We start from the raw sequence: 21,220 nt of genomic DNA, 5'->3' as shown, positions 1-21,220 counted from the left end.
CATGCTGCTTGACAGTAGCTTGGTAAAATACCTTTCAGTTTTCAAAATTTAGTCAACATTTGATATGATTCTCTCTGAATGGTTGTAGAGGACGTGATAGTAATTTTAAAAACATATTTATTTTTCAAGAATGCAGGATCCTGCTTTAATGATTAAAGGTAAAAGGAAGAATATGCATTCAGCCAGACTCAAGAGTGGAAAACAGATCAGAAAAAACAGAAAACTTGCTGGAAAAAATGGTGAGGCATATTTGATTTCTTTATAATTTTTTTAACTAAGTAACTTAGAAAAAAATAGAATTTTGGTACTGAAAAGGATTTAGAGATGATCTAGATTATCTGTCTCAACTTTTCTCATTTTACTGATGAAGAAGTTGAGAAAGGTTAAGTATTTTTCCTGGTAGTGCACAGCTCATTAGTACCATAACTAGGACTTGATCACAAACTTCTGGCTTATAGGCTGGCATTTTTTCTATACTTCTCCTTTGGAGAGAATAGTTACAGAACTCTTTTCAAATTTACATATGTGACCTATTTGTGATGTAACCAACGTAGCATAAGACTTTGAGAAATCATACCAAGAGGAATAAATAGAGGAAAGGAGAAGGCAAAATTATTGTTATTCTAAGATGTTATTTCTTTGTTCCTAAAAGAAACCCAAAGAATATCCTAAGAAACTATCAGAAACAATAAGAATCTAGAAATACTGTTTAAAATATAATAGGGGTACAGTTGGAAAATTAAAATAAGAACTATAGGTTAAATAATAATATATCATTGTTAAATTTCCTGAATTTAATATTAATTTGGTTATTTAAGAGAATATTTTTGTTTTTAGGAAATAAACACTTAGGTATTAGTGACAAAAGGGTCATGGTGTATGTAAGTTATTATTTATGTATATGTCTGTGTACATGCATATGTTTATATAAAAAAGGAGCTAGAGTGACATAAAGTAGTGGCAAAATGCTAACAATGGGTGAATCTTTTGTTTTGTTTTTAACTTTTTTGTAAGCCTGAAATTATTTCCAAATAAAACTTTTAAAAAATTCATTTAACTAAAATAGAACAAAAATAAATGCCTTTCATATATATAAGTTACTCAGAAAATATAGGAGAAGGTCCCATTTGTAATAATTACACAGGAGAGAAAATACCTGCTTATGTAACTAATAAGAAATGTACCTTACCTATAAAGAAGAGACTTTAAAAATTTTGCTAATATAAGAAAAAACTTGAATAAATAGAAGGAAGAACCTTACTCTTGACCATCAGTATTCAGTGTCATAAGAAACTTATTTGTCCCTAAGTCTCTTTATAAATGCATGAGAGTTTTTCTGGGAAGATGGCGGCGAGGACACTGGGCTCACCTCGCCTCCTGCTGATCACTTAGATTCCACCTACACCTGCCTAAATAACCCAGAAAACCGCCAGAGGATTAGCAGAACGGAGTCTCCAGAGCCAAGCGCAGACGAGAGGCCCACGGAAGAGGGTAGGAAGGGCGGAGAGGCGGTGTGCGCTCCACGGACTGGCGGGAGGGAGCCAGGGCGGAGGGGCGGCTTGCCAGCCAAGCAGAGCCCCCGAGTCTGGCTGGCAAAAGCGGAGGGGCCGGCCGGACTGTGTTCTGACAGCAAGCGCGACTTAGCGTCTGGGAGGTCATAAGTTAACAGCTCTGCTCGGAAAGCGGGAAGGCTGAAGGACAAAGGGAGGGAGAGCTGCTGAGCCCCCGGACGGCAGAGCTCAGCTTAGCGGGGAACAAAGGCGCTCGCCAGCGCCATCTCCCCCACCCATCCCCCAGCCAGAATCCCAAAGGGAACCAGTTCCTGCCAGGGAACTTGCTTGCTCCGCGCAAACACCCAACGCGGTGCTTCTGCGGAGCCATCCCTCCGGAAGCGGGTCTGACTCCCTCCCGCTGCCACAGGGCCCCTCCTGAAGTGGATCACCTAGGGAGAAGCAAGCTAAGCCTGCCCCTCCTGCCCCCGTGCACCTTGCCTACCCACCCCAACTAATACGCCAGATTCCCAGCACCACAAGCCTGGCAGTGTGCAAGTAGCCCAGACGGGCCACGCCACCCCACAGTGAATCCCGCCCCTAGGAGAGGGGAAGAGAAAGCACACACCAGTCTGACTGTGGCCCCAGCGGTGGGCTGGGGGAAGACATCGGGTCTGACTGCAGCTCTGCCCACCAACTCCAGTTATATGCCACAGCACAGGGGAAGTGCCCTGCAGGTCCGCACCACTCCAGGGACTATCCAAAATGACCAAACGGAAGAATTCCCCTCAGAAGAATCTCCAGGAAATAACAACAGCTAATGAACTGATCAAAAAGGATTTAACTAATATAACAGAAAGTGAATTTAGAATAATAGTCATAAAATTAATCGCTGGGCTTGTAAACAGTATAGAGGACAGCAGAGAATCTCTTGCTACAGAGATCAAGGGACTAAGGAACAGTCAGGAGGAGCTGAAAAACGCTTTAAACGAAATGCAAAACAAAATGGAAACCACAACGGCTTGGATTGAAGAGGCAGAGGAGAGAATAGGTGAACTAGAAGATAAAGTTATGGAAAAAGAGGAAGCTGAGAAAAAGATAAAAAAATCCAGGAGTCTGAGGGGAAAATTAGAGAACTAAGTGACACACTAAAAAGAAATAATATACGCATAATTGGTATCCCAGAGGAGGAAGAGAGGGAAAGGTGCTGAAGGGGTACTTGAAGAAATAATAGCTGAGAACTTCCCTGAACTGGGGAAGGAAAAAGGCATTGAAATCCAAGAGGCACAGAGAACTCCCTTCAGACGTAACTTGAATCGATCTTCTGCACGACATATCATAGTGAAACTGGCAAAATACAAGGATAAAGAGACAATTCTGAAAGCAGCAAGGGATAAACGTGCCCTCACATATAAAGGGAGACCTATAAGACTCGTGACTGATCTCTCTTTTGAAACTTGGCAGGCCAGAAAGGACTGGCACGATATCTTCAGTGTGCTAAACAGAAAAAATATGCAGCCGAGAATCCTTTATCCAGCAAGTCTCTCATTTAGAATAGAAGGAGAGATAAAGGTCTTCCCAAACAAACAAAAACTAAAGGAATTTGTCACCATAAACCATCCCTACAAGAGAGCCTAAGGGGGATCCTGTGAGACAAAGTTCCAGAGACATCACTACAAGCATAAAACATACAGACATCACAATGACTCTAAACCCATATCTTTCTATAATAACACTGAATGTAAATGGATTAAATGCGCCAACCAAAAGACATAGGGTATCAGAATGGATAAAAAAACAAGACCCATCTATTTGCTGTCTACAAGAGACTCATTTTAGACCTGAGGACACCTTCAGATTGAGAGTGAGGGGATGGAGGACTATTTATCATGCTCCTGGAAGCCAAAAGAAAGCTGGAGTAGCCATACTTATATCAGACAAACTAGACTTTAAATTAAAGGCTGTAACAAGAGATGAAGAAGGGCATTATATAATAATCACAGGGTCTATCCATCAGGAAGAGCTAACAATTATAAATGTCTATGCGCTGAATACCGGAGCCCCCAGATATATAAAACAATTACTCATAAACATAAGCAACCTTATTGATAAGAATGTGGTCATTGCAGGGGACTTTAACACCCCACTTACAGAAATGGATAGATCATCTAGACACACGGTCAATAAAGAAACAAGGGCCCTGAAGGATACATTGGATCAGATGGACTTGACAGATATATTTAGAACTCTGCATCCCAAAGCAACAGAATATACTTTCTTCTCGAGTGCACATGGAACATTCTCCAAGATAGATCATATACTGGGTCACAAAACAGCCCTTCATAAGTTTACAAGAATTGAAATTATACCATGCATACTTTCAGACCACAATGCTATGAAGCTTGAAATCAACCACAGGAAAAAGTCTGGAAAACCTCCAAAAGCATGGAGGTTAAAGAACACCCTACTAAAGAATGAGTGGGTCAACCAGGCAATTAGAGAAGAAATTAAAAGATATATGGAAACAAACGAAAATGAAAATACAACAATCCAAACGCTTTGGGACGCAGCAAAGGCAGTCCTGAGAGGAAAATACATTGCCATCCAGACCTATCTCAAGAAACAAGAAAAATCCCAAATACAAAATCTAACAGCACACCTAAAGGAAATAGAAGCAGAACAGCAAAGGCAGCCTAAACCCAGCAGAAGAAGAGAAATAATAAAGATCACAGCAGAAATAAACAATATAGAATCTAAAAAAACTGTAGAGCAGATCAATGAAACCAAGAGTTGGTTTTTTGAAAAAATAAACAAAATTGACAAACCTCTAGCCAGGCTTCTCAAAAAGAAAAGGGAGATGACCCAAATAGATAAAATCATGAATGAAAATGGAATTAGTACAACCAATCCCTCAGAGATACAAACAATTATCAGGGAATACTATGAAAAATTATATCCCAACAAACTGGACAACCTGGAAGAAATGGACAAATTCCTAAACACCCACACGCTTCCAAAACTCAATCAGGAGGAAATAGAAAGCTTGAACAGACCCATAACCAGCGAAGAAATTGAATTGGTTATCAAAAATCTCCCAACAAATAAGAGTCCAGGACCGGATGGCTTCTCAGGGGAGTTCTACCAGACATTTAAAGCAGAGATAATACCTATCCTTCTCAAGCTATTCCAAGAAATAGAAAGGGAAGGAAAACTTCCAGACTCATTCTTCTATGAAGCCAGTATTACTTTGGTTCCTAAACCAGACAGAGACCCAGTAAAAAAAGAGAACTACAGGCCAATATCCCTGATGAATATCGATGCAGAAATTCTCAATAAGATACTAGCAAATCGAATTCAACAGCATATAAAAAGAATTATTCACCATGATCAAGTGGGATTCATTCCTGGGATGCAGGGCTGGTTCAACATTCGCAAATCAATCAACGTGATACATCACATTAATAAAAAAAAAAGATAACCATATGATCCTGTCAATCAATGCAGAAAAGGCCTTTGACAAAATCCAGCACCCTTTCTTAATAAAAACCCTTGAGAAAGTCGGGATAGAAGGAACATACTTAAAGATCATAAAAGCCATTTATGAAAAGCCCACAGCTAACATCATCCTCAACGGGGAAAAACTGAGAGCTTTTTCCCTGAGATCAGGAACACGACAGGGATGCCCACTCTCACCGCTGTTGTTTAATATAGTGTTGGAAGTTCTAGCATCAGCAATCAGACAACAAAAGGAAATCAAAGGCATCCAAATTGGCAAAGATGAAGTGAAGCTTTCGCTTTTTGCAGATGACATGATATTATACATGGAAAATCCGATGGACTCCACCAAAAGTCTGCTAGAACTGATACATGAATTCAGCAAAGTTGCAGGATACAAAATCAATGTACAGAAATCAGTTGCATTCTTATACACTAACACTGAAGCAACAGAAAGACAAATAAAGAAACTGATCCCATTCACAATTGCACCAAGAAGCATAAAATACCTAGGAATAAATCTAACCAAAGATGTAAAAGATCTGTATGCTGAAAACTACAGAAAGCTTATGAAGGTAATTGAAGAAGATTTAAAGAAATGGAAAGACATTCCCTGCTCATGGATTGGAAGAATAAATATTGTCAAAATGTCAATACTACCCAAAGCTATCTACACATTCAATGCAATCCCAATCAAAATTGCACCAGCATTCTTCTCGAAACTAGAACAAGCAATCCTAAAATTCATATGGAACCACAAAAGGCCCCGAATAGCCAAAGTAATTTTGAAGAAGAAGACCAAAGCTGGAGGCATCACAATCCCAGACTTTAGCCTCTACTACAAAGCTGTCATCATCAAGACAGCATGGTATTGGCACAAAAACAAACACATAGACCAATGGAATAGAATAGAAACCCCAGAACTAGACCCACAAACGTATGGCCAACTCATCTTTGACAAAGCAGGAAAGAACATCCAATGGAAAAAAGACAGTCTCTTTAACAAATGGTGCTGGGAGAACTGGACAGCAACATGCAGAAGGTTGAAACTAGACCACTTTCTCACACCATTCACAAAAATAAACTCAAAATGGATAAAGGACCTGAATGTGAGACAGGAAACCATCAAAACCCTAGAGGAGAAAGCAGGAAAAGACCTCTCTGACCTCAGCCGTAGCAATCTCTTACTCGACATATAAATGCATGAGAGCTCAATCAAAAACATTGTTTATATGTCAATTGTTTTATTTTGTGTTATTTTTTATAAGGCTGGAGATTAGCTATAAGAATGTTATAAAATCATACTAAATATGAAAGACTAGCCTAGAATATTCTGAAAAATAAAAGCACAGGGAGAGTGGAGAGACTGCAACCTGCTGTAATTAATATGAAAGCAATTAGAAAGCCATAGAAATTAAAGTAATTTGGCACAGGAATAGACAGATAAATCAAGGACACAGGAGAATTTAGATGTTAGAAACCAGGTACAGTGTGAATATTGGGGAAGGTATGTGATAAAGCTGGCATCTCAAATTGGTGGCAAAAAGGACTAAGTAATAAATAATGAAAACATTAATAAAATTGGATACCTATAACATTCCGTATGCTAAATTTAATTCCAGTTTGACCAAAGATTAGGTTAAAAATAAAAAGCTCTAGAAGAAAACATAAATGAATCTTTTTATAATCTTCAAAGAAAAGCACCTTTTCAAAGAATGACCAACTCAGAATCCAGGAGGGAAAAGAATGATAAAACTGACTACATACATTTTAAAAAATTGTATGAAAAACACCCTAAAGAAAACCAAACATCAAGCACAAAAGAAATATTAGTAACACATAACAAGGAGTTAATTGCATTAACATGCAGAGAACTGTTAGAAAACAGTAAGGATAAAGAAAAGTTGGTAGTCAACATGAACAAGCACTTCACAGAAAAAAAAAAATGTGTGTGTGTATGTGTATATATATATATATATATATATATACACATACACACACACATATACATATACACACCTATATATGTGTGTATAACTATATACACTATGTACGTATCTGACACTACGAGAAACATAGTAGTGTACCTCTACCCCCAAAAGAAATCCTGTATTTAGAAATCATAATCCAGAGGAGATGCAAAATATGGGCAAAGGCATTTTTAATCAGCAGCAAACATAATTCATGCAGGGATATTTGATCCTAGGACACCCATCTTCTAATAGCTTTTGTTATTGCAAATAGTAGTAAACACATAAATAATGCAATATCAAGTGTCAACCTGATACCATTCACTCTCTGGAAACAGGAGGCTTTGATGGACTCAACTATAAAGTAAGTAACACGGCACCTTGGATTTTACATTACAATTTTGCTCAAAAAAAACAAAACAAAACATAGTTTAGTGTGAGATAGATGTAGATAAATAACTGAAAAGATTAGCATCTTACTTATGATTAAAGAAATGTAAATTAGGAAGTATAGTTTTCACTTAACAGAATGTCAAATGTTTAAACATTTGAAAATTCCCAGTGGAAAGAATGTGGAAAAAGTAAGCGTGCTCATATGTTGTTGGTTTGTTCAGTGTAAGGTTGTTCAGTCTTTTCACAGGGCAGTTTATTTATATTCATTAGACTTTTAAGTCACAATTCTTTTGAATCATTAATTCTACTTAAGGGGATTTATTCTGTAGCTATACTTGCTTACATACGTAAAGATATTTTTTTAAAGATGTTCATTACAGCTTTGTTTATCATAATGACTAGAAGTAGTCTAAACTAGGCGAATAGTTAATAAATTGTAATATAACCATTGAAGTAATAGTCATTTAAGAAGTCAGAAGATAGGGCACCTGGGTGGCTCAGTCAGTTAAGCATCCAACTCTTGATTTCATCTTAGGTCATGATCTCACAAGGTTCGTGAGATGGAGCCCTGTGTTGGCCTTTGTGCTGAGCGTGGAGCCTGCTTGGGATTCTCTCACTCCCTCTCTGCTGCTCGCCCAGTTGCTTGTGCGTGCTCGCTTGCTCTCTCACTCTCTCTCTCTCTCTCTCAAAATAAATAAATAAACTTAAAAAAAAATCAGAAGAATATATATATGTTGTTAAGAAACAAAAATGTGTGTTATGTACGGAAAAATAGAGATAAGGATAACACAATTTCTCGTTGGAAACAATGCAAGCAAGGAGATAGTGGAGTAGCAGTTTTAAAGCATTAAAATAATTTCTATACCTAGAGTTCTATAACTAGAACATAAAATTCTATACCCAGAAAAATATCTTTCAAAAATTAAGGTGAAATGAAGTTTCAGACACATAGAAGCTGAGAGAACTCAACACCAACAGACTCATACTGTATGAAATGCTAAAGGACATTCTCTAGGCGGAAGGATGATACTAAATGGAAATCTGCATCTACACAAAGGAATGAGGACCATTGGAAATGGTAACTGTATGGATAAAAATACAACATTTTTTTCTTTTTTTTAACCAATTTTAAAGGATAGTTGACTGTTTAAACGAAAATAACAACAATGGGTTATGAGGTTTTTAACATACATAAAAATAAGATGCGTGGTAATAATAACAAAGGCTGTGAGGGGAGAAGTAGAAACGTACTATTGTAAAATGTATTTAAGGATATAACATTTGAAGGTAGACTTTGTTGGGTTATAGGTGTATACTATGGAGACTGAATTGGTGGTGAGCAGAGCCTAGGGTGGCTGAGGCCTGTGGTGGGTGAGGACCTTGCCACAGATGGACAGCTGGTTTCTGTACAATGACTACCTACTGGTTTTCCTGCCTTTCTGTGAGAATCCCCCAGTGTGTATTCCTCCTCATAAGAGGGTACACCCCCTAACTGCAACGTTGAGTTGACTCAGTTTCTGCCCTGAATTGTCATAATGAAGAAGCCTCCTGGAGCTTTGTTGGGATTTAATATCTGAAGAGGAAAGATCTCCCAACTAGGCATTTTCATTTCTAAGGTGAGTCCTAACTTCGACGTACATTGAGTAGGACTTCAGGGAAGGGACCAAGTCCTGCCTGTGAATGATATGGATTTCCAAGATACTGAGTACAGCTAGGCTCTTGAGATCCTGAAGACAGCCCACAAAATCAGCAAGAGGAGTATTCCCTACAGAGTTGCAGCCCACAGCCCTCCCCATGTAATCTTCTAGGATAAACTGGTAGGCCTTAGGGAAACTGCTCTCAACCCTACCCTGGCAGGGTGAAGTTGGTGAGATAGCAAAACAGTGAGACCCTCCACTGAGCCAGCTAGCCAACTGTATCACACAAACTGTACTGTGCTTTTAGTTCCCTAGTTTTCTAGATGAGCTTCATTCCCTAAAGGAGAAGGATGATGATGTGTAGGTATGGCATAGCCTGTGGAGAGTAGCACTAGAAAAAGTGACTGGCATTTATTAAATACCATGTGCGAGGCAATTACACATGTCATATCATTTTCATTGGAGTATGGAAATCAGTAGAAAGAAGAATCTTGGGGGCCCTCCGTCTAATTTACCTGGCCATCTTACCTCATCCTTGTACTATCAGTCTTATATACTTTGGAGCCTTTAGTGAGACCTTGTTTCTCCATCCTTTCCCTTCTTCTTCTCCCCACACCTCTGCCCAAAGTAAAATCCAATGCTGAGGCTAAAAAAATAAAATAAAATAAATAATGTATATTATAAACCCTAAAGGAACTCTTATAACAAGATAGAACTAATAAGCCAACAAAGAAGATAAAATGGAATAACAAAAAATAATTCAGTTTTAGTCCAAAAAGAGTAGAAGAAGAGGGAACAGGGAAAAAAGGATAGGAAAAACTAAAAGCAAATAGCAAGATGATTACTCGTACCGAACCATGTCAGCAATCACAGTAAACATAAAAGGTCAAACACTCCCAATTAACAGGCAGAGATCGTCAGATTGGATAAAAAAGCAGTACCCAACTATATGCTGACTTTAAGAAACACACTTGAAATATAAAAACATAAATAGGTTAACGCTAAAAGAATGGGCGGCAGGGGCGGGGGGGGGGGCGGAATACTCAATTGTATTAGTTTCCTGTTATAACAATTTACCACAAATGTAGTAACTTAAAAACAACAGAAATTTATTTCCTTATAGATCTGAGGTCAGAAGTCCAAATGATTATTAAGGAGTTAAAAATCAAGGTGTCAGCAAGGCTGATTCCTTCTGAAGGTTCCAGGGGGGAAATCTGTTTCTTGCCTCTTCCAGCTTCTAGAGACTGTGGCAGTCCTTTGTTCCTGGATGCATCAGTCCAGTCTCTGCTTCTCCTCTTTGATTTTGTTACCCTCTTATGAGGATTCTCATGATTACATTTAAGGCTCATCCAGGCAATTCAAGTACCCTTCCCTTCCCAAGTTCCTCAGTCACACCTGCAGTCACTTTTGATATTAAGGTAACATTCTCAGACTCTAGAGATAAGATGTGAACACCTTTGGAGGACCAGTATTTAGCCTAGTGTACAAATTAAAAGAAAGCTAGAGTCATTATGTGTTAATAATATCAGACAAAATAGATTTCAGAACAAAGAATATTAGCAAGGATAAAGAAAGCTATTTCATAATGATGCAGGGGCCACTTCATGAAGAGTACATAATTCTAAGCAAGTATTCTCTTTTAATAGAGTTCCAAAATATATAAAGTAAAACCTGATAAAATTGCTAGGAGAAGTAGACAAATCTGCAATTAGAGATTTCAGTACCACTCTTTCAGCAATTGTTAAGTCATTATAATAAGCTAAGTAGGGGTGTCTGGGTGGCTCAGTCAGTTAAACATCTGACTCTTGATTTTGGCTCAGGTCATAATCTCACGGTTTGTTGGTTTGAGCCCTGTCTGTGCTGACTGTGCGGGGCCTACTTGGGATTCTGTCTCCTTCTCCCTGCCCCTCCCCTGCTCGCTCTCTCTCTCTCTCTCTCTCTCTCTCAAAAATAAAAAAAAAAAAAAAAAAAAAAAAAAAAGCCAGGGGCACCTGCCTGGCTCAGTCAGTTGAATGTACAACTTCGGCTCAGGTCATGATCTCATGGTTCATGGGTTCAAGCTCTGTGACGGGCTGTGCTGACAGCTCAGAGCCTGAAGCTTGCTTTGGATTCTGTGTCTCCCTCCCTCTCTCTGCCCCTTCTCTACTCACACTCTGTCTCTCTTTCTCAAAAATATATAAACATAAAAAAAATTTATAGGGGTGCCTAGGTGGCTCAGTTGGTTAAGCTTCCGACGACTTCACCTCAGGTCATGATCCCATGGTTTGTGAGTTAGAGCCCCGCGTTGTGCTCTAGAGCCCCCTTCTCTACTCATGCTCTGTCTATCTCTGTCTCAAAAATAAATAAACATTAAAAAAATTTAAATTATTTTTAAAAAAGCCAAATAGAATTATCAGTAGTGATACAGAATATTTAAGCAACATTATCGATCAATTTGACTTAAGGTTTTTAGAACTTTCCAACCATCAGCAGAAGATCACACATTCTTTTCAAATACACACAATATTTTAAGAGTTTTATTCTTGGCCGTAAAACCAGTGTCAATAAATTTAACAGAATTAAATTAAAAGAGTATGTTGTCTTATACCAATTGAATTAAATCAGAAATCAGTAATAGAACGATTTCTGTAAAATCCTGAAATATTTTGAAATTAAATAGCACACTTTTAAGTAACTCATGGGTCAAAAAGGAAGTTGAACGGGAAATCCGAAAGTGTTTTTGACTAAAATAAAATGAAAACACAACATAGCAATATTTTGGGATGTCACAGAAAGTAATTAAGGGGGAAACATAGTACCAAATATGTATATTAGAAATGAAGAACACTGTCAAATTAAGGACATCAGTTTCTGCCTTAAGAACCTAGAAGAATACAAGTGGATGAAATCCAAAGTAAACCAAAGAATGGAAATAATGAAAGAGAAAGAACTGGTAAAGCAGAAATCAGTGAAATAGAAAACAGAAAAATAGTTGAGAAAATCAATTAAGTGAACAGCTGGTGCTTTGAGAAGATCAATAAAATTGATAAACTATAGCCAGGCTGATGAGGAAATAAAAGAAGATACAAATTCCAAATATCAGAAACTAGAGAGGTAACATCATTCATAGTCTACAAATATGAAAAGGATAATAAGGGAATGTTCTGAACAACTTTTTGCCAATGCATTCAGCAACTTAGATGAAATGGACATGTTCCTTGAAAGAAACAAATTATTAGAAATGAGCAACTTGAATAATAATATTATCTGTTAAATAAGTTGCAGTTGTAGTTAAAAACTTTGCCACCAAAAAATCAACAAACAAACAAAAAACTTGTAGGCTCAATGCTTTATAGATAAGTCTGCTAGGGTTATCATAACCAAACCACAAACTGGATGGCTTAAATGACACATTCTCACCATTCTGGAAGCTAGATGTCTAAGATCAAAGTAATAAAGAATTTGATTTCTGACAAGACCTCTTTACCTGGCTTGCAGACAGCCATCTTCTTGAAGTGTCCTTCCTTCATGTGTGGAGAGGTCTGGTGTTTCTACCTTTTTTTATAAAGACACCAGTCCTATTTTATTATGGCTTCAACATATGAATTTTGAGGGGATGCAGTTCAGTTCATAATACCTTCACTGGTGAATTCTACTAGACATTTAAGGAATAAATAGTACCTGTTTTCCACAAACTCTTCCAAAAAGTTGAAGATAAGGAAATATTTCCCAATTCATTCTATGAAACCACCAATGAACTGAAACCAAAATCAAAGACATCACTGGAACAGAAAACTACAGATGAATGTCTCATAAACATAGATGCAAAAATCTAAATGGAATTTTAGCAAATCAAATTCATCATAACAGAGTGGGGTGTATCTGAGGAATGCAGGATTAGTTTTGATTTAAAAATTAATTACTGTAATTCACTAACAAGCTAAAAAAGAAAAACCATATCAACATCTCATTGGATGCAGAGAAAACATTTGACAACACCTAACATCCATCACACGTGAGAACTCTCAGCAAAGTAAGAATAAAGGGGAATTTTGTTAACCTGACAGAGGGCATCTACAAAAATATTTACAGGTATTATACTTAAAGACTGAATACTTTTCCCCTAAGATCAAATATAAGGCAGGGGATGTCTGCTGTCACTACTTCTGTTGAACATTGTACCAGAGGGTTTAGCCAGTGCAATCAGGAAAAAATAAATAAATAAAAAGCATTCATTTGGGGAAAGAAGTAAAACTGTGTTTAGTCACAAATGACATAATCATATATGTAGAAAATCTAATGGAATCTATATTAAAGCAAGTATAAGTAAATTTTGCACAATTAAAGGATACGAGATGAAAATACAAATATTGTATTTCTATATTCTAGTGACAAACATTTAGATAGTGAAAATTGATACCATAGTATCAAAAAATATGAACTACATAGGGATAAATTTGACAAACTATTGTAAAAGACAGATACACTGAAACTTACAAAACATTATTCAGAGAAACCAAAGAAAATCTGATGGAGACAAATGGAGGTCTATTGCTTTGTTCATCAGTCAGAAGACTCAATATTGTTAAGATGCTCTTTCTCCCTAGATACTATTTATGGATTCTATACAATCCCAGTCAAAGTTCCTGTATGGTTTCTTGTAGAAATTTACACGCTGGTTCTAAAATTCAAATAGAGTGCAGAGGACCTAGACTGGTAAAACAGTTCTGAAAAATAACAAAGTTAGAGGGCTTAACACTCTGCCTGATTTTAAGAATTATATAGTTATTGTAACCACAACAGCATGACTTTTGCGTCAAAATAGGGAAAGCAATGTAACAAGAGTTCAGGAGTAAAACCTGAATTTTGACAAAGGCACAAGGCTTTTGTAGAGGAGAACAATGGGACATCCACTTGCAACAAAATGTTATTGAATGTCTCCATATATTTTAAGAATGTTGCATTTTGTTTTGGCCCACAGTGACTTGAAGAAAAAATTGATCCTTTCAGCACTTTTTAAAAACCCTTGTTAGTTAGGCATGTTTGGTGTAGGCTTTATCCTGGAGCTAGTTAAACTCCTCCTACTGAGACATGACTTGTCAACGGTTTGTCTTCACTAATGCCCCGGTTGTTCAAAAAGGTCTCTCTCCTCAGGCTGTCAGGAATGTAAATGTCACCCAGGCCTGTGTGACCTGTCACGATTATTATTTTATAGTTCTTGGATAGTTGTTCTTGCCCAGCCTCATGAAGACTCCTCCTCCATATGAGCCATTTAGTATTCAGATAATGGCCCAAGGAGTCCCTTCTTTAGATTTCTGGTACCTATTCTTTACTCCCTCATCCCTGGTATCCTGCCCTGCAAAATCTAATCACCTCAGCCTCCTTAAACTTTAATCTCTATCTCCTCAGTTCAGCAGGATCACCTTGCTATGCTTGTACTATGTTCTGGAAAGTGCGTCCAGACAAGAAACTGGAGTGCTCTTAGGGCTCACTTTGTTTCCCTCCTCTCAGATGAGTTGTAGATGTGAACTGCCTGTTTTCCAGTGTCTGAATATTAGGGTTTTGTTTTGTTTTGTTTTACCCCATATATATTTTGTCTAGTCATGATTAGAAGTGAATGTCTTCCCCAACTTAGTTTTCATTGAAAAATTTGGCATTCTTTTTAATTTGTTACCTTAATAAATTACATAACTAGAATAGCAAGTATAACTGGCAAAGACAGATCTTAGAGTAAAGACTACTGGGTTTTGGTAAGCATACAGTTTTCTCGTAGGAGCAGAATGCTTTGTAGTCCAGAATGGGGGGAAGCAGGTTAAATGGCCAGAAGTTGGTTTCTTTTACAGTGGAACTGAATGGAGGGAGTCTAATAAAGGCAAAGCAGATAAATTATAGTCCATTAAAAAATGGGCTGCTGTACTCATTTACCTTTGTGAGAATTTAGGAGGGGTAGGTTAGCTAGATTCAAATTGGAAAAGCTATAATCAAAGCTATTCTCAAATTCGGGAAAACCACATGAAGTATTATCCATAAAAATTGACAGGACTTGGAGTATCTTAATGAGGAATGGCAGTATTTTCGGAGACACCGTGGAGAAATGATATGCATAACCTGGGAAGCTATTTTAATTGTATATTTTCTGGCTTAGGAGTTCAAAACTATTGTACAGATCAAGATCATATTTCTTTGTTTAATTTTATGACAGCTCTTTTTAACAAAGAAAGAAAATTTAGCCTTCTCTTTTCTGGACTCACTGGGGTTAGTTTTTATATCTTCCTTATGTACTTCTGAGATTTTCTCATCATGGTGGTATAAGACATTTTATTACAATAGTATTTTGCGGGGTTTAATAACATCTAATTCTAAATTTAAATAATCCTTTTCACCAGAGCTCTTAAAATAATTGGGTTTTTAAAAAAAGAATCTGTTAGTTTTCTAAAGTATGTACTTTTCATGGGGTTTCAATAAATATAAACTTCTTACATGATTTATAATGTATTGCAGGTGTTTTCAAACTAATGACATTTTTTCTTTCACCTTTTTGCCTGTAGATAACGTTATATAATGTTGGGTAAACGGATGCAATACTTTTTCATAATATAATTCCAGAATGGTGACTAGATTCACTCTATTACATGTATTCCTTCTGATTTTCAAATAAGGATTCCTATTTTTTTGTTTTCTTTTGTTTATTCCCTCATTTCAGGAAAAATGAAGATGAATGAAATACCTCTTTCTAACATTAACCGTAGAAACATTTTTGGAGAGAACTTACTGTATCAGGCTGCTCTGCACAATGACCCTGACCTTGTTCATCATTTTATAGTAAAAGGGGGAAATGTTAATCAACAAAGTTATGCTGGTAAGTTGGAGTTACCACCCACATTATTTTGAAGGTGGTTCGTAGTTTCTGCAGAGTCACTTCTGTGCAAGTATGGCAAAGTGGACCTGAGGCAAGTCTCACACAGAGTTTCCAGGTCATTTTCCTGCTTAAGTAGCTGATCATCATCATCTCCTTGGGAAATGGTAACGAGGGGAAAGAGGAGCATAATCTTTGAATTTAACCTTCAAAGATTATGCCTGCTGAGGGCCCACCAGGTGGGTCACGTGCAGTTGGCTTGCACAGAAGAATGCCGTTCTTGGGGCTGACTTGCTGGCTTTGCATGGGCGTTGTTACCGTGACACTCAGCTTTGAATGGAAGAGAAGTGAGGTCAAAAGCTGAAAGAAGCTGATGGTACACTTGAGATGTGACGGAAATTGAGATAACATTGCAGGTGTATAACAGGGGCAATGGCCAGGGAAATGGAGAGAAGGGTGTATGAGATAGAGAGGGTGGGACAGGGAGCTCAGAACTTTCTTTCTACAAGGCTGGATCTCTGGTAGTCTTTTTTTGCAGAAAGAACCTTATATTCTCCTGGACAAGAATGATTCCTTAAAGACACTTAAGTACTTAAGGCACTGAGCAGCACTGGGCCAGCCTGGGTAGTGCTTTTATATATCCATACTTTTTCTACCATTTCTAGACTTTATGAAACAGTGCACAAAAAATGTCTGGTAGTTTTTGTTAATCTCTATCTACTCCTTAAATTCAGGAGTAGCTCTACATGCAGCTAACTTTACTTTATGGATTTCCCAAAAATCTCTTAACGTGTTTCTTTTCATTAGCCCTTGTCTGCGCCATTAACATCCTTGCTGTCTCTTCCCTCCTTGTCTTTGGCCATTTATTGTGCACTTTCTCCTCACTGCCCCAGGTACTTCTGTGACCTTCATGAATTCTTTATCCTTAACATACTTTTCTGACTTTTTGAAGTCTCTCTTGTTCTCTACTTTTCCTTCTCACTCTTCATCTTAGCTCTTACCTTTATTTCTGGCTATTACATCCCATAAAATTGCAGAGGACAGTGTTGGTTTTTTTCTTAATGTTTATTTATTTTAGAGCACGAGCAGGAGAGGGGCAGAGAGAGAGGGAGACCCAGAATCAAAAGCAGGTTCCAGGCTCTAAGCTGTCAGCACAGAGTCGGATGTAGGGCTCGAACTCAGGAACCATGCATGAGATGACGACCTGAGCTGAAGTTGGAAGTTCAACCAACTGAGCCACCCAGGCGCCCCTAGAGGGCAGCATTTTTAAAGACTTTGTAACTATTTGTTTCATCAGAGTCACCTGCAGTGTTTGTTTAAAATGTAGCCTTTATTTCACCCCCCCAAACACACATATTCACACCCAGTCTCACAGTCAAAATATGTAGGTTAAAACCTTGAAATCTGTATTTTAGCATGTTCCCCCAATGATTTTTATTCTCATTAAAGTTCAAGAACTACTGGCAACTACTGGCAAGAGGTGTACACCTCTGTGTAATAAACCAGTTCATTGTAGTGAACTTTTATAGTATGTCTCCTATGTGCCACATGCTGTGAAAACAGAAAGACATATTTACTAGAAAAATTTAAATATATTCTGTGATACAATCCAAAAAAAAGCTAAGTGCCTTTTGAGAAATTAATAAAATGTTACAATAACAGACCAATAGTCTTGTCATAGGTTAACATTTGCATTTTAAATCCTTGTTTACATTTTATGTTTTCTTTTTCTTTGATTTAAAAAACCAATTGCAGTAATTCTTCATTTATCAAAAACAAAGGTGACAACCAGGAAATAGGCTGAAGTCTGAATACCCAAAACAGATTTCATAAAGCTTCTTCGCTAAAACTATCTCAGACGAATGCTCTTAGCATTATTTTACACAGAATTCTATCTTGATTCCTAAGTGTATGGCACAGTAGAAATGAAAGCAAAGATTGGCACAGACCAGGATGTTGATAATAGCAAGAAGTTTAACAACAAGGCAAGAGACAAAAAAATTAAAAATGAGAGGACACATTGTTGAAGACTATATAATGTAGTAAAGCATGCACTTAGACCTCCGTGGGTGTTAACAATTGCTACATTAGAGCATATAACTAATATTATGATTATTAGGATCTTGAATCTTTATTAAAAATGTGTTAGGTTATATTTTCTTTCTGGGAAATTTATAATCCTATAAAGCTTTAAAGATATTTCCTTCAAGATGATTAAATTTTTAAAAAGAAAAAAAAATGTTTAGGGATCTTCCAACCTGTAGGGGTGCTTGGATGGCTCATTCAGTTAAGCATCTTGATTTTGTCTCAGGTCATGATCTTAACGTTTATGATTTCAGGCATTGCATCAGGCTCTGTGCTGACAGTGTGGAGCCTGCTTGGAATTCTCTCTCCCTCTCTCTCTCTGCCCCTCCCCCACTCATGCTTTCTCTCTCTCTCTCTCTCTCTCGCGCTCTCAAAAATAAATAAATAAACTTAAAAAGAAAAGGATCTTCCACTGGTAGATCTGGGAGATAAAAGATCTGTTGTAAAGTGTGATCCATCTTTATTTTGAAGGAGTGGTTTTGTAACACAGAAGGAGTAATCCCTAAGGGCAGGGAAATTCTTTGTACATTTGATTTCTTTCCTTTTAATTTTTAATGTTTATTTTTGAGAGAGAGACAGAGTGTGAGTGCAGGAGGGGTAGAGAGCGAGGGAGACATAGAATGTGAAGCAGGCTCCAGGCTCTGAGCTGTCAGCACAGAGCCCAACGCGGGGCTCGAACCAATGAACTGCGAGATCATGACCTGAGCTGAAGTCGGACACTTAACGGACAGAACCACCCAGGCACCCCCGTTTGATTTTTTTCTGTCAGATGTGTAGCCATATCTGGTCTACCATGGCTCTCTCTGCAGAATAAAGGTCCATCTGGCTTTGTGGATGCTGGGAATTTCTTTCATCCTTAAGACTGGTACTGTTCATCACTGGTTCATTCTTGTTTAGGTCTCCAGAGTAGCATTCGTTTTTCACTCCTTCCTTGAGGCCCCACCGTTAACTCTGAGTTACTGACATGCAGTAATTCTCTGCTTTGGGAATTTTCTGCAGTAAATTTAAAACAGGAGACTAGCTTTTCACTGTACATTTACCTTATGTTTTTCATCATTCTGGCTCAGGGAAAACAAACTCATCTTTTGTTATGGGTTTCTCATTCCTAAAGCAGTCATTTTTGCCCCTTTAGGAAACTAACTTTTATTGTATTTTAATCAAAACCTAAATAAGGATAGGAAGTTTTCTAGAAGAAAAATTATCATCTTCTTTAATAACTTTTGGATTTCTCACATTTCATTTTTCATCCTAGACTGGTGGCAGATAACCAGGTTAATCACTGTATGCGTTGATAAGCAAATTTCCACAGGTCCCGAAATCTAAACAAGTTCACACTTTTTATCAGAAATAGTGCTTGGAGGGACATAATTTTTATGTTACGTTTTTAAAAATAGGTAGTCCTTAAGTGCTTATGTTTCAAAAGTTCACAAGTGAGCTATTTATTTGAAATTTTTATGACATTATGAAAAATTGCAAACATACAGAAAAGTTAAAAATCTACAGTAAGCATCTGTATACCTAATACCCACGTTCTACATATTTATTTTCATCACATACTTACTATAAAGGAAGAACACTTGTGTGTGTCTCTTCTACTTTTATTCCTAACACTTGTGATATTGCATGTGTGGGTTTTGGACGCATCAAGCAATTCTCCAACACCAGCTGAGTGTCCTGCAATTTAATTCATTTTTGACACTAACCCATATTAGCACAGACCCCACAGGTTAAGGGCTCAGTCAGAAACCCCCACTTCAGATGCCAGTCACAAGTAGTAGGTCCCCAGGTTGCCCACAATTTCTGTTCAGCTTGGCTACAAATTGGAGGTTCCCACAGTCCCCTCCTCAGATTCGATCATTTCCTAAAGTAGCTCACATAACTCAGGGAAACACTTACTTATGTTTACCATGTAAGTTTACTTATTATTATGATAAAGGATATGACAAAGGTTACAGATACAGACAAACAGCCAGATGAAGATACATAGAGTGAGGTCTAGAAGAGTCCTGAGCACAGGAGCTTCTGTCCGTGTGGAATTGGAGTGTGTTACCTTCCTAGCACCTAGTTGTGTTCACCAGTGTGGAAAAGTTCTCTGAACCCCGGAGTTTTGGGGTTTTCATGGATTCTTCATCATGAAGGCAGGGTGGGGGTTGGGAGGGCATGAAACTGAAAGTTCCAAGTTTCTGATCATGGTTTAGTCTTTCTTATGAGCAGCCCCAACCTGGGAGCCCACCAAAAGTTGCCTCACTAGAACAAAAGATATTTTTATCACCCAGGGAATAAGGGACTTAGGAGCTTTGTGTCAGACATTTTTATCACTTGGGAAATTGTAAAGGTCTTGGGGATTCTGTATGAGTAACTGGGGTGAGAGACCAAATATTAGAACAAAAGATTCTCCTAGCACCCGTGTTTAAAAGGGTTTAGACATTCTGTGCCAGGAACCAGGGGGCAGAGCCCCTGCCTATCCATCATACCTTTACATCTATAAATCTCTGTCCATCAATCCATCTTTATGTAGACACAGTTCAAAGAAAGTTAGTACATTTTACCACTAAACACCTGAGAAATAATATCTCTAACTAGAGTTCAATTTTTTTTAGAGGTAAAATTTTCATATGGTGACATGCAGATCTTAAATGTGCTATTTGATGAATTTTGACATATATATTCACCTATGTAACCCAAACCTCTGTCAAGAGGTTGCTGCAGCCAAGGTAAAAGAGGTTGTTGCCTTTTTTCTCCTCTAGGATTTTGATGGTTTCCTGTCTTACATTTAAGTCTTTCATCCTTTTTGAGTTTATTTTTGTGTATGGGGTAAGAAAGTGGCCCAGGTTCATTCTTCTGCATGTCACTGTACAGTTTTCCCAACACCTTTTGCTGAAGAGACTTTTCCATTGGATACTCTTTTCTGCTTTGTCAAAGATTAGCTGGCCATACATTTGTGGGCCTGTTTTTGGGTTCTGTATTCTGTTCCATTGGTCTGTGTGTCTGGTTTTGTGCCAAGAAGTCGTTAAATTTTTAAGTATTTGAAGAATGTCCAGGTATCTTTCTGATATTGGTTTCTAATTTAATTACTTTTGGTCAAAGGATATACTTTCTGTGAATTTTATCCTCTTACAATTATTGAGAATCGGTCAATTTCCTAGTATATAGTCTTTCTTGGTTAACATCCCTTGTGTATTTGAATGTTTATTCCTCAGTTTCATGTAATGTTCTCTAACTGTTGCTTAGATGCAGATGATTAATAATGGTCAGATCATGTCTGTCTTTATGGATTTTTTTGTCTAGTTTATCATTTCATGAGAAGAATATTGA

At 37.6% G+C, this 21,220-nt stretch overlaps 1 protein-coding gene across 3 annotated transcripts in view; it reads left to right on the top strand.

Annotated features, from left to right (window-relative positions):
* The window catches only part of ANKRD31 (ankyrin repeat domain 31), a 135,946-nt gene that overhangs the window by 36,647 nt on the left and 78,079 nt on the right, over positions 1-21,220 (top strand). For all 3 annotated transcript variants that reach the window (XR_006218519.1, XM_042988484.1, XM_042988493.1), the window contains exons 8-9: positions 130-239; positions 15,668-15,823. Coding sequence is in view for 2 of the 3 variants with exons in the window: in XM_042988484.1 (XP_042844418.1) it covers positions 130-239; positions 15,668-15,823 (266 nt within the window). In the remaining variant the exon portion in view is untranslated. The remainder of the gene's footprint in view (positions 1-129; positions 240-15,667; positions 15,824-21,220) is intronic.

Source organism: Panthera tigris, chromosome A1, assembly GCF_018350195.1.
Source record: "Panthera tigris isolate Pti1 chromosome A1, P.tigris_Pti1_mat1.1, whole genome shotgun sequence".
Taxonomy (NCBI): Eukaryota; Metazoa; Chordata; class Mammalia; order Carnivora; family Felidae; genus Panthera; species Panthera tigris.
Note: the sequence above shows the minus strand (reverse complement) of the source record. Positions and strands in the feature narration are given on the sequence as shown.